Genomic DNA, 14,940 nt, shown 5'->3' on the forward strand with positions numbered 1-14,940 from the left:
GATTCAGACGGGAATGTATAAAACATAGTTAGTAAGTTCACAGATGACACTAAAATAGGCAGTGTTGTGGACAGTGAGGAAGGTTATCAGAAATGGCAGCAGGACCTCAGCCTGCTGGGGAAGTGGGCTGAGAGATGACAAATGGGGTTTAATATAGATAGGTGTGAGGGCTTGCATTTTGGAAAGTCAAATCAAGCTCGGAGTTTCATGGTGAATGTTCAGGCCTAAAGGAGTGTAGTGGAACAGTGGGACCTTGGAGTTCAGGTTCAAAGTTCTCTGAACGTGGAGTCACAGGTAGACAGGGCAGTGAAGAAGTCTTTTGGCACACTGGCCTTCATCAGTCAGGGCATCAAGTATGGAAATTGGGAAGTTTTGTTGCAGCTATACAGGACATTAGTGAGGTCATACTTGGAATATTGTGTTCAATTTGGTCACCTTGTTATGGGAAGGATGTTATTAAATTGGAAGGAGTGCAGAAGATATTTGCAAGAATGTTGCCTGGACTCAATGATCTGAGTTATAGAGAGAGGTTGGACAAGCTCAGCCTTTTTTCTTCAGGGTGCAGGAGACTGAGTGGGCGAACCTTATAGAGGTGTATAAGATCATAAGAGGCATGGATAGGGTGAATGCACTCAGTCTTTTTCCCAGGGTTGGAGAATTGAAGGCTAGAGGGCATCATTTTAAGATTAGAAAGGAAATAATAAAAGGGAACCTGAAGGGCGATTTTTTTACACAGAGGATGGTATGCATATGGAATGAATGCTGGCGGAAATGGTTGAGGCGGGTGCATTAACAACATTTAAAATGCATTTGGACAAATACATGGATAGGAGAGGATGAGAAGGATATGGGCCAAGTGCAGGGAAATGGGGTTAGCGTGAATGGACATTTTGGTTGGCATGGACCAGTTTGGGCCAAAGGGCTTGTCTCCATGCTGCAGGACTCTATGACTCTACTATGCACAAATAGATGAAGAAAGGAACACATCACAAGGAAAATTAATGCAAATCTTTTGCACACTCGAACTTCGAAGGAAAAAGAAACAACCTCCAGTAGATTAGTCGGAGTCCCAACTCACCAATGAGTCCTGAATAGGAGAGCAAGCAAGCTGCGTAGTTCTCACGAAAACAGCCACTCAGTGATTGCGCAGAGGGTTGACAATTCGTCAGGAAATCTGCGAGTCGAGACCTGCAGGATTAAGCAAAGAAAACGTTTGCTAATCTATTAATAAGAAGGTTGGTATGAGTTGATATTGATAACTCACCACTTCAATCGCTGAGGAAACTGAGTAGGCACTGAGAGGACTGAGCAAAATATCAAAGTGCTCATGGTGAATAACAATGTAGGAATTAGGAGCAGCATTGGGGTCTGACCCCTGAAGCTTGCTCTATCAATTGATTAGATCATAGTTGATCAGCTGTGTTTCAGTTTCCACATTCCCATCTATCTCACTAAACTTTGAATCCCTTGCCAAACAAGAATCTATCTGTCTTTGCCCTAAAATATTCACTCACCTCAAGTTCACTGCGTTCTCAGACAAGAATTCCAAAGCTGCACAGCACACTGAGAGAAAAAAAATGTTCTCTTTATACACAAAGGAAATGCCTAATTTTTTAACAGTGGCCCATTGCTCTTGACTTAACCACTTTGCTCCATAGATCCTATTAACTTCAATTCTGACTTCCGAAGGCAATAATTCCAGCCTCTGCAAACTTGCCTCATGAAACAACACACTCATTCCTAGTGCCATTCTAATAAACCTCCTCTGACCGTGTCAAATACATTTATATACTCCCTTAAATAAAGAGACTAAAACTGCACAGTTTTCAAGATGTGGTCTCAGTACTGATCTGTACAACCGAAGCACAATATGTTTACTTGTATTTTCACTTCCTCTTGTTAAAAAGGTTAGAATTCCATTATCCTTTTGCAATTAAGGAGGCAAATGCAGCTGGTATCAGCGACCAAACCTTCTGTGAGTCATTTACAAGTACGCCTAGATCGCTGTGCACCTCAGAATTCTGCAGTCATTGTCCTTTCAGTAATATTCTGCTTTTTTATTCTTCCTTTCAAAGCGAACAACTGCATGTTTTCCCACATTATACTCCCTCTGACAGACTCTTGCCCATTCACTTACCTTTGTGAATTTGTGAATTGTCTGTGTTCTCCTTGTTTCTCTTCAAATGACATTTTAATCTTTGCATCCTCTGCACATTTAGTAACCATGCCTTTTGCTCCCCTCATCAAAGTCAGTGATCCAAATGGGTAAAATCTGAGGCCCTTACACAAGGTCCTGTATGTAGCTTTACATGTATTTGATAATCTGTTATAATACGACTTTAAGGTCACAGAAAACAGTACTTTGACAATTGTAGGAGTGTGCTGATATTCTGAGGGAGGCTGTCCTGAACATTGATTTTCACAATAAATGCATCCTCCTGAAGTAATAGGACTGTCACCAAAAGTAGCAACTTTATTCTTCCATAAACATGCGAACAAAAGTGGCTATATTCTTAGAATACCTTGAGATTGTGAGAGCCAGTGTTTAATTGCTTTGCTTAACCAGAGAAAATGCTTTAATATAAAACAAAGAATTGTGGTAACTGGAGATCTGAAACAAAAATGCAACTTGCTGGCAAATCTCAGTAGGTCTGACAGCATCACAACTCACGATGAAGAGTCACCAGACCCAAAACGTTTACTCTGCTTTTTTAAAATTCATCTTTAAGGAATGATGACATCACTGGCTAGCCAGCATTTATTATCCATCCCGAATTGTTAAAAGTCAGCCACATTACTGTGGGTCTAAAGTTACATGGAGACTAAACCAGTTCAAGTCAGGCTTTATCACAACTGGTGCATCATCACCATAAGGTTCTGAATTCCAGACTGTCAATGAATTCAAATTCTACCATCCACCATGGCATGATTTGAACATAGGTCCCAAGAGCAGAACCTGGGTCTCCACACTGTTTAGTGATAATACCACTAGACCGTCACCTCCCCAAATGAGTGGTATGAAAATTACTGACTGGGTATTTTTCCTGATTTCTGTTTCTATTGAAGCACAAATGGGGGTAGAGATAATGAGAAGATAAAATGGTTGCTACATCAAATGGAAAATAAATGGTCCAAGTCAGCAATTACAAATAAACTGAGAGATGAAAAATGTCTAAGCTTTTTTGTGGAAGCGGCTATTTTACTAATTTTCTCTTGGGAATGTAATTCTGACAATCTTACGCTATCTCCTTTTCAACTCTCTGATATTGAAATCTTAAAGCTTGATCCAGCTGTGGTTGTGCTCAGCACTCCCCCGCTGGAACGATGTAGGAACTCTGCTTAAGTCTCTGTTCAAAAACACCATGCCCTAACCTCATGTTAAAAACATACAACCTCCTGTGAACTCACCATCTCACATTGCCAACACAGGGTCACATGTTAACAAGTTCCATTATATAAGATATTGCGGACACTTGACAGAGTAGATTCTGAAAGAAAGTTGTTCCTTATCTGCAAGTCTAAATAGCAAAGTTTATGAAGCATTTAGGCAGACATCTGAATCGGCAGATAATAGAGGGGGAGGGACCAGAAGCAGGCAGATGAGATTGCTTTAGAATAACATCATGATCGGCACAGACATGGGGGGCCAAGGGCCTGGAACCTTTGTGTACTTTTCAAAGTTCTATAATGAGGCGACACTACTTAAAAACTAAGAGTTGCCCATTTAAGACTGAGATGAGGAGAAATGTTTTTCTCTCAGAGAATCATTAATTTTTGGAACTCTCCTCTGCAGATAGCAGTGGAAACCAGGTCATTGTGTATATTCAGTGCGGGGTTGTGCAGATTTTTGATAGACGAGGGAATTAAGGTGGGCAGTAAGATGAATTAACAGCAACTGTGAGATCAGCCATATTTTTTTCAAATGACAGAGAAGCTCAGAAGGCCAAAGGACCCACTGCTGCTTCTAATTAGATTACTTACAGTGTGGAAACAGGACCTTCGGCCCAACAAGTCCACACCGACCCGCCGAAGCGCAACCCAGCCATACCCCTACATTTACCCCTTCCCCCTTACCCAACACTATGGGCAATTTATCGTGGCCAATTCACCTGACCCGCACATCTTTGGATTGTGGGAGGAAACCGGAGCACCCGGAGGAAACCCACGCAGACACGGGGAGAACGTGCAAACTGCACACAGTCAGTCACCTGAGTCGGGAATTGAACCCGGGTCTCAGGCGCTGTGAAGCAGCAGTGCTAACCACTGTGCCACCGTGCCGCCTTATGACCTAGTCTTTGGCATTTCAGAATTAAGAATATGATGTTGAACCTTTTCCTTTTGACGATTGTCAAAGTGAAGTAAATAGAAACTGCATTATTTGGTCATGGAATCATGGAAGGCTGCTGTACTGCACTGGTGAAACTCCCATATTTCTGATGTTGCATGGATGTAAAAGGTCCCACTACAACTATTTGGTGGATGAGCAGGGGTATTCCTCCCATCCTGGTCACTATTCCACTTTCAACCAACAGAATTGAAAAATACATTGTCTGATTGTTTTCTCATTGTTGTTTGTGGTATCCTGCTGTGCACAGACTTTGTTACTGCATTTCTGCACTTCAAAGGTACTTCATCCACTTTTGGTGTCTTGAGGCCGTGACTGTTTTTTTTACATTGTTATCTTTGAGGCATCTCTTCCAGCCAATTAGAAGATTACAGAGGAACCTCGATTATCTGAATACCAATTATCTGAAATTCAGATGATCTGAAGGAGATCACGAGGTCCCGATAGAAACATTACATCAAAGATGTGTTTCTAACAGTGATTGTCTCTTTTGTTTACAGTGATTAAATAGGCACCGTCTCCAAATGACTGACCTCCCGCTCTCTCTCTCTCCCCACACTTTCCCTGGACTTTTCCAGAGGGGTGTACCCTAAACCCCCAATGTTGGTGTCCAGTCCAACTGCCCTGGAGAGGGGATGGGGGTGCACAGGGGCGGGGGGAGGTGTCGAATGGTTAGAGACGGTGTTGGATGGGGTTGAGAGGGCAGGCAGTGGGTGATGTGGGACGGGGGCACTTTTGTTTTTGGGGGGGGGGAGTTGCGTGCTGTGTGCTTCTGCAGTCTCCTGAACGGGGAGCAGACTTTAAAAACTCAGAGTCCCAGAGGAATGACATTTAATCGATTAACTCACTAATTGATTATCCAACTGAAATAGTGCCCGCCCATCTCGTTCGGAAAATCGAGGTTCCCCTTTATATTGGCATGATCATATGAACTCCGAGCAGTGATGATTTGGAGGAGCCGGTGTTAAAAGTTAAAAATCACACAACACCATGTTATCGTCCAATAGGCTTATTTGGAAGCTATAGCTTTAGGAGTGCTGTTCTTATACCCAGAACCACCTGAGGAAGGAGCAGCGCTCCGAAAGCTAATGCTTCCCAACAAGCTTGTTGGACGAGAACCTGGTGTTGTGTGATTTTAAGTCAGATCAGTGAGTTTCTGTTCTGAGCAAGTGAAATTGGATTCATTTAAACTGATCATTCTGAAAGCTGCAAGTACACTGTCAAAGTCAATTTGGCTCACTGATTTCTAAAAATGCTAACCTGCCACCCCCTCCCAACTGGAACTAGTTTGTAACTCCAATCCTCAAGTTATCAAGGAATGGACTACTAATGGTAGCCTTGTTCCACACACCACATGAATCTGTTTTTTAAGACATTGCAGTTTATTGTTCCTGTCAGCTGGCATTGCAGTCATTGAAGATGGAGGTATCACAGCAAAAAATGCAGCCCAGTTACCATTGCTCACAATCTGAGACAAATTATTATTTGTTAAAATTACTGAAAGGCTTTTATCATAATTTTAATATTGCCAGTGGATTTTCCGAACAGCTTGTGGTAAATCAGTTCTTCACTCAGACTTCGCTTCAATAACCTGGTTATTTTATCCCACTGTGTATTTTCTCCATGTTAGCAAAAATGTTTGCAGCATAAACACTGGAGTTCAAAAGAGAGGTTATTTATAGATCAGCAAAAAACTGACATGAATAATACTAGAAAAGCTTCTCTGGCTGAAATGAATGCGTTATCTGGAAGAGCAACCTGCAATGCTTACTCTGTAGGAAAAGCACTGAATTGTACTTTGAGAGAACTGAAGAAACTGTTGCACTCATAAAGAAATGTTGCCTTCGATCTTGCTGTGTATTTTTCCTCTGTTGCAGATTTGTTTATTGTTAAACATGTAACAATGAGCATACAAAACTCACTTACCACTGGGATATCTAACTACAGGGTTGATTATGAACAAACCAACCTTAATTTATCAAATAGCTGAACATTGAAATGCATTCAACAGGAAGCCATCAACTACCACTTCTCCTTTCACTTCTCATTTAGACCATCAAGTAGCTTCCTGCAAACTGTATACTTGTTTAGTTCCAAATGCCAATCTGAACTGCTTTCTCAAGAGAGGGTAAGAGTGCACAAATTGACACAACCAAAATTTCTCATGGACGATGGCACATAGCCTTTTCATATTTACAAATAAAGGAAAATCCCTTCATTTCACTTTGCTGTCTGACCGTATAACCCTAAACTCTGTTATTGATCAAAAATCAAATGACTCAGTCTCCCTGAGGAAAAGAATTCCAATGATTAATGATTCTCTGAGAGAAGAAGTTCCTCATCAGCCAGACTCCTCCTTTTAAATTTGTGCCTTTTCGTTTGAGACTTTGTTATCATCCAAGTTGATATTACTACTGGTTTACAGAATGAAGTCTGGCTTGGACATTTTTTATAATTTAACAATGTGATCATTCACAAAGCAAAGGCCTCAGATTTTCTTCAAAAATGATCTTCTGAGTTTCTCGCAATTTCTTCAGAAATAATTTCAGAATTCCAGCAATCGTGGTTCTGTTTTATTCAGTTTGGTTTGTTGATTTCTGCTTTGCATTGTTCTGACATGCTGGATGGAAATTTAACCCATCACAGAGTTCAAACTAAGCTCCAACATTAAATCTGCCAAGGTTCTGAGATCTGTCATGTATGGTGTCAATTTCGCCTTTCCTTGACACTGGTATCAACACTCATCTTTCATTGTTTCTGCCTACATGCCAATCTCATTCAACTCATTCACTGTGAGTTTCTCAACACAAGCTAATGATCCACCACATTATCAGCCCAGTCATCCTCACCCGCACTCCTCACCCTTGCCTACTTAAGTACTACATTATGCAATCTTACAACTGGGGTCACTGCTTCACCAAGATCCTCTGCTGGGCACTTTTTAGCATTCTGGGCAGAATACCAGCCACTCCTTCTGCTTAGCCTATTAGCAGAATTGGCAGGGAATGACATCAAGCTGAGGTGTGATCTGGGGGTGTTGATTAGCTGCTGGGCGTTTTTTTTCACGTGTTCTGATTTCTTCTTGATTGTCAAAACATTCAAGGTCTTGACATCAGACCCCAACTTTCATTACCAGATGGAAAAGTCTGATGGTACTGTGCTCAGCTGTGGGCACTGCAGCGCAGAAGTCATGTATTTTCCCTCCCTTGTCAGCATTCCAGCATCACTCCCATGCAGAAGGAGACCCTTTGGCCCATTGTGTTTGTACTGAGATTGCAGAGACATTAGATAGCCTTTTTAGAAATTTATAACATTATGAAGGGTTTGATAGGGTGAATAGTGAAGGTCTTTTCCCCAGGGTGGGGGTGTCTAGAAGTAGAGGTCATTGGTTTAAGGTGAGAGGGGAAAAATTTTAAAGGGACCTAAGGGGTACCTTTTGCATGGAGAGGGTGGTGTATGTATGGAATAAGCTGCCAGAGAAGTGGTGGAGGCTGCTGCAATTAAAAGGGCATCTGAATGGGTACATGAATAGGAAGGATTTAAAGGGATATGGGCCAAATGCTGGCAAATGGGACGAGATAAATTTCGAATTTCTGGTCAACATGGACAAGTCGCACCAAAGGATCTGTTTCTGTGCTATACAGCCCTGTGACTCTCATAGTGTATTACACGAAAGTGAATGAAATAAAACAAGCCAAGACAGCAAAAGACTTTTAACACATTTTGAAAGATCTTTAGACATACAGTAAAGCAGTTTCAAGATTGGAGTGATGCTGGAAAAGCACAGCAGGTCAGGCAGCATCCAAGGAGCAGGAAAATCAATGTTTTGTGAAGGGCTTTTTCCAGCACCATTCTAGTCTTGCCAGTAATCTCCAGCACCTGCAGTACCCACTTCCACCTAGTTAAGCAGTTCCATCTATTCCCCTTATTGTGATCGCTTTATTGTGATCCAAATGTGGAGAATTGACCTGTCCAGATCAAATCTTTTGGTTTCAGAAAAGCTCAGTAGGTGATAATAGGGTTGAAGATGGGATGGGATCTAAATCAATGTGTTTATTGATGGAACTCTCGTTATTATGCCATGCCTCCAAGAATTCTCATGCATGTCTTTGTTGCGCCTGTCTGAGGATGTGTGAGTTGTCCCAGTCAAAGTGATGTCCTTCTTTGTCTGCATGAATGAAAACTAGTGATAGTAGGTTGTGTCTTTTTGTGGCTAGATGGTGTTCATTTTTCCTGGTGGCAAGTTTCCTGCTAGTTTGTCCGATGTAGTGATTTTTACAACTGGCCACAACAAGACACCACCAATAGTTTCCATATATACAGACAAAAAAGGACACCACTTTGACTGGGACAACACACACATCCTAGGACAGGCACAACAAAGGTACGCATGAGAATTCTTGAAGGCATGGCATTCTAATGAGAACTCCATCAATAAGCACATCGATTTAGATCCCATCTACTTTCCCTTGAAAAAAAAACCAGAAATGACATTAACCACGTTAAGAAACCAAGACCTATAAATAGAGAGGCTGGACATACCACCAGTGCTTCTCCAGAGACTCTCATTGATGATATTAACTAGTTTGGTGATGAAATATCTGACAACAAATCTTCAAGCTCAGCAAGCTGACTTACATACTTATCATCAACTTGAGTTATAGATCTTCTCAAACATTGCTATTCTCAATTCTGTTTTATTTTGTAGTATTTAAATAAATTCTGTTTTGCCTAAAGCTGAGTCATTTGACCAGCTGCATCACACCTGCAATTTTCACTTGATGTTCTGGTTTTAAAGTAAAAAAAAATTAGGGTCTATGTTACCTTCTTGAAACATTTTAAGGGGGTCTGGCTTGGTCCACAGTGAATGGTATGACAGAGGTTGTCAAACTGGAAGAATGGAATGGAGACTTTACGGGAAGCAGGGTATGAGGATGTCCAGTCATTCTTCCATGTCCTTGTTGGTTCCATTGCTGACAACTGCCACCAGTTGACATTCACGAGTGTGGAGCTCGTTAAAATGGTTAAAAATATTTTGGATATGGAATTTTTGCCTTTGGTTATTGATTTTTGCTGTTTATTTTTTGGCATGGATAGGTGAATTTGTAATTTGTGATTTCATAGATATAGAGGATCGACTGTATAGTTAATGTAACCGCTCAGAATTTTGCTGGACCAACAAAGCATTTGCAGAGAGAACAACAAGTTGACATTTTGAGTCCAATGACTTCTTTGCAATTAGTTTCTCTCTCCACAGTTGATGCAAGACCGACTCACTTTTCATAGCACTTTCTGTTTTTGTTCCAGATCTCCGGCATCTGCAGTATTTTGCTTTCATTCCCCTTCAGAACCTTATATGTTTCACTAGGATCACCTCTTATTCTGTTAAGTCCAATAAGTATAGACTCAATCTCTTCAGTCCTGTTTTATAATAAAACCCTTTCATTCCAGGGATTAGCTGAGTGAATCTTCTCTCCTTCTAACTAACTCCCTTAACTTAAGGTAGGATAACAAATCCACACACAGGATTGGGGGTGTTTTCTCAATACCCTGTACTTTTGCAATAGGTCATCTTCATCTCTCCTGCAATAAAGGTAATAAAGACATGACTGAACTGTATGAATTTGAGAAGTAAATAACCTACAGATGAGCTTGTGTAAATAGCAAAATTTAGCCTCCACTGTCCAAGTAGTGATTTATCACAAATCGGTAAAAATGACACATCAGCCAAGAGACAAAAATGTGTACAAATTCATTATGAGAATCTGCAGAGAAGAGACAATCATCTTCTTCCTTTAATGACTTTTCATTTTATGGCCATTGAAAGTAATTTTCCCAATTATGTTCTGGTATTGCATCAGTCTTTGAGTTATTCTAATTTGAAGAATATCATTTGAAGCTGAGAGAACAGTATGAAACAGAAATAAAAAATTCTTTGATGCCAGCACTTTCATCTTCGTAGTCAAATTGTTTTAACACAAGAAAATCAGCTCACAGTGAACAAGAACAGCAGGATTTCATGGGATTTATCATCATTTTCATTAAACACTCTTTCATCGGAAGATCATTTCACAAAGATAAAATTGTGTAAATGAGAGCAGATTATTGACCTGCATGTAATGGTGTTTTCACAACATTTCAATTTTAAAATACAAGCTTAGCTTTGTTGCTGCTTGACAATTTACATTGTCTTTGCACCTAATCCTTTAACCTTGATAGTGACATTCTTCACAGAACGGGGGTTGGAAAGGAAGGTGGACTCTTAGATTGGTAGAGTTGAAGGTGTAAACCAGCAAGAAAAAGTCTGATGTGAGGTAGCCACCGGAGGTTTCTGACTAATGATATGAAACTCACAGAATGCATTCAAATTGGAACTTATTCAGTGGTATGTGTACATCATGCTGTGTATAACCGAATGATTCATTCATTATTTGTTTCAGTTAATTCAAATCCCATTTGTATTTTTTGAGGTATGCAGGTCAGCAGAAGTAATTCAACTGGGCGAATAGAAGAAAACGCCTAGAGTGATTTCTTAATCCATCATGCTGACAAAAGAAAACTGACCTTGTTTTCTCGAAATGATCTCTCAGACCATCAGATCGTAAGATATAACAGCAGAAAAATGATCATTCAGTACATTGAGTCTGTTGCACTTTTCACTGAGATCATAACTAATCTGATAATCCTCAATTCTACTTTCCTGACTTTTCCCCAGAACCCTTGATTCTATTACTCATTAAAAATCTGTCTATTTCAGCCTTGAATACACTTAATGTGATAGTATCAAAACCCTTGTGCAATGAAGAATTCCATAGATTTGCAACTTGCTGAGAGAAGAAATCCCTCCTCAACTCTGTCTTAAATTTGTGACCCTTTCTCCTGAGAGTATGCCCTCTAGTCCTTATTTCTCTCAAGGAAAAACAACCTTTCTGCATCTACTCTGTCAAGACTTCTTATGCATCATGTAAGTTTCAATAAGGTTGCCTCTCATTCTTATCTAGTCCAGCAATTACAGGCACAATCTCGTCAGTCTCTCATCGTAAGGCATTATCTCCATACCTAGTATCAGCCTCATGAACCTTCTTTGATCTGCCGTCAATGTCACTATGTCTTTCCATAAATAAGGGGCCCAAAGCTGTTCACAGTATTCCTGCTGTGATTTGACTAGTGTTGTATTGTTTGAGCAAAACCTCCTCACTTTCGTACTCTGTTTCCTTGGAAATAAAGATACGCATTCTCTTTGCCTTCCCTGTTATCTGCTGAGCTTAGATGCGAGCTTTTTGTGATTCATTGATGAGGACCTGTGCATGTCTCTGTTCTGGAGCTTTCACCAGGCTCTTTCTATCTAAGTAATATTCAGCTCTTCGATTCTTTCTGCCAAAATCATAACCTCACATTTTTCCTCAATATATTCTATCTGCCACGTTTTTGCTCACTCACAACCTGCCTCTATCCCTCTGAAGACTCATTGCATCATTCTCACTGCTTGCCTTCTCATGTATTTTTGTGTTACCTGCAAACTTGGTTAAAGTTCATTTGCTTTCCACATCCAAGTCATGATTTAATGCTGTAAATAATTGCATTGATCCTGAAGGTACACCACAAATTATGGGTTCCCAACCTGAAAGTGCCAGAGAGTTATCCCAACTCTCTATCTTCAATTCATTAGCCAATCCTCCATCCTAATGTACCACTTCTAATGCCATGGACTCTCTCTTATTAAACAGCCCGCATGTGGTACCTTATCAAGAGTCTTCTAAAAATCCATATGTATGACACGCTTGCTTTTCCTTTATTTTTCCTGTCTGTTATCTCCTCAAAGAATTCTTGTAAAATTGTTAAGTATGACTTCCCTCAATGCTGATTCTGCTTAACTGTATGCATTTCCAGATGCGCTGCTGTTGCATCCTTGATAATTAGATTACTTACAGTGTGAAAACAGGCCCTTCGGCCCAACAAGTCCACACTGACCCGCCGAAGCGAAACCCACCCAATACCCCTACATTTGTCCCTTACCTAACACTAGGGGCAATTTAGCATGGCCAATTCACCTGACCTGCACATCTTTGGATTGTGGGAGGAAACCGGAGCAAACCCACGCAGACACGGGGAGAACGTGCAAACTGCACAAAGTCAGTCGCTTGAGGTGGGAATTGAACCCGGGTCTCTGGCGCTGTGAGGCAGCAGTGCTAACCACTGTGCCACTGTGCCGCCCACATAATAGAAGCTACATTTTTCCCAATGACAGTAATAACAATTATAGAGCTAATTGACCTGTAGCTAGTATTTTTTCTCCTTTCCTTTTGAAGTAAAAGTGTTCCATTAGCAGCTTTCCAATCCTCTGCAGCGTTTCTACAATCTAAAGATCCATGAAAGATCATTATCAATACAGATTTTCATTTTCCAAATTGCAAAAGTGAAGTTGTGGCTTATTTTTGTTCCTTTGCCAATTTCTGTTTTTAGAGATGATGACATTTAAGTTATGAAGAACTAGCTATTCCTTTGATCTGGAACAAGATAGACACCACTTTATTACATTCAACTAACCATTCATTGGGCACTTTGCACTCTGACTCCTGAGTTCTGGTTGCAAAGAATCAGGGCAAATAACCAAGTATTGCATAGAAGGATATCTGGTTGAACGCACCTATAATAGCATTCAAGAGGCTCAATATCATTCAAGATGAGCAGCCAATTTACTGACATCCAAACTAACTCTTTAAATGTTCACTTAGCACCATTACCAGTGCGCAGTGTCAGCAGTATGGACGATTTTAAGTGCAATGCACAACTCACCAAGATACTCTTGACAGCATCTTTCAAACCCATGGCCTCTACTGGCCAAAAAGGCAAGGACAGCATATGCAAGTTCCTGTCCAAGCTGCCTACCATCTTGACTTGGAAATATTTCACCGCTCCTTCTCGGTCAGTGGGTCAAAATCCTGGAACTCTCTTCTTCCCATTACAGTGGACATACCACAGTGTCTGCAGCAGCTCAAGAAAATGGCTCACCACTTCATTTTCCTTGTTAATTAGGGAGGCAGAAAATTCAATAACTGCTTTGCCAGTGACATTCATGTTACATAAATTCAGAAAAACAGACCACAACGCTGACTGCCACTGTTAAAGGTCCTCCAGTGGCTCATGGTAACCAGACTGAAGGCTCCATAATCTCATCAGGTTAGAATACGAGAAGGGAAAAGGTAAGAACATAGGAAATAAGTGAAAAGTGTGTAACTTATAAATGTAAAATGAGGAACCTCAATACAGATGATGGTGTCAAGAATAATCAACTTCAGCTCTTTAGATCTTGACTAGTTTAAATTATTGTGTTACACAATGTGAACCAGCTGGTGTTGAAAGCATTGTCATGAGCACTGGTTCGAAAAATTAAGTTTTTCTAACAATTGCATGAGCGTGTGTATTGATATCAAATTATTCTTGCATGAGTGACTACATTCAGTAACACAGTATGGACACTGATATTCTCTGAGAATTTCTTTTGTACTGATTGCTGTCGTCAGCTGTCCCTCAAAATGCAGTTGATGTCTGACTGACTTCATGATCTTTGTGTCCTCAGGTAATTCATCTCCTGTTTTATCAGTGAGCTTCCTAACATCAAAAGGGGCTGTTCACTGATTAGACACAATGTCCAGCACTATTCACGCCTGTTCAAATACTCAGGAAGACATTGATGATATTCAGGCTTGGGCTGACAAGTAGCAATTACCATTGTGCCAGGCAATGACCCAACAAGGAAGAAACTAACTATTGCCCTTTGATATTCACTGATATTACCATTGCTGAATCTTGTACTATTGATATCCTGGAGGTTACTGTTCATTCAGTTGGCTGGACAGCTGATTTACAATGTAACCTGATGCCAAGAGCACTGATTAAATTCTCACACTGCCTAAAGTGACTGCAAACATATCATTGTTTCTCAACCTTGCCCTTCACATGAGGTTTGTAGATTCTCAGGTTAACCTGAGCAGCTTTATGGTCCTCTCGAACTATAGTGATGTTTTCCTTTATCTGACGTTCCCATTGATAGAAAACTGAACTAGTTTAGCCATGTGAATACTGTGGCTGCAGAAGCAAGTCAGAGGCGAGTACTCCTGCAGCAAGTAAATCATCTGACTCCCCAAACCCAGTACACTATCTCGAAGCTGGAAATCAAGTGTTATGAAGGTGTCAGTGGTACTGTACCCTTAAGAAACTTAAAAGCTCACAGAACTACCTGACAGCACTAAGTATTCTGAACAAGATACAATGTAAACTTTTCATCCAGCAGCAGGTGTAGCTGGTTGCCTGGAGTCAAAAAAAAATTTGAATTTGGCCAATCAGTTTAAATTATATCCAGAAAAATACCAAACTCCACTCAAGTTTGATTTTGGAATATTGACAGTATTAAAAGCCAATGACACCATCTGATGCTTTGGGGTATAAGACTGGAGAAAATTTAACATTTGAGGGAGAACTGCCAACCCACCAACACACGCAGACTGCCCGGAGAACAGCTCACTTAAAGGTATCTTTATCCATCAATGACCTGTGAAACAGAATTCCCTAAGAAGAAGAAAAGAAGACAGAGG

General features: G+C 40.5%; 1 protein-coding gene across 1 annotated transcript in view; it reads right to left on the minus strand.

The window, feature by feature from the left end:
• The window catches only part of LOC132836829 (GDNF family receptor alpha-2-like), a 317,669-nt gene that overhangs the window by 37,848 nt on the left and 264,881 nt on the right, over positions 1 to 14,940 (minus strand). The window contains exon 5 of the mRNA XM_060856348.1: positions 1,079 to 1,188. Coding sequence (XP_060712331.1) covers positions 1,079 to 1,188 — 110 coding nt within the window. The remainder of the gene's footprint in view (positions 1 to 1,078; positions 1,189 to 14,940) is intronic.

The sequence above is a fragment of the Hemiscyllium ocellatum genome, chromosome 48 (assembly GCF_020745735.1).
Source record: "Hemiscyllium ocellatum isolate sHemOce1 chromosome 48, sHemOce1.pat.X.cur, whole genome shotgun sequence".
In the NCBI taxonomy this organism is placed as follows: domain Eukaryota; kingdom Metazoa; phylum Chordata; class Chondrichthyes; order Orectolobiformes; family Hemiscylliidae; genus Hemiscyllium; species Hemiscyllium ocellatum.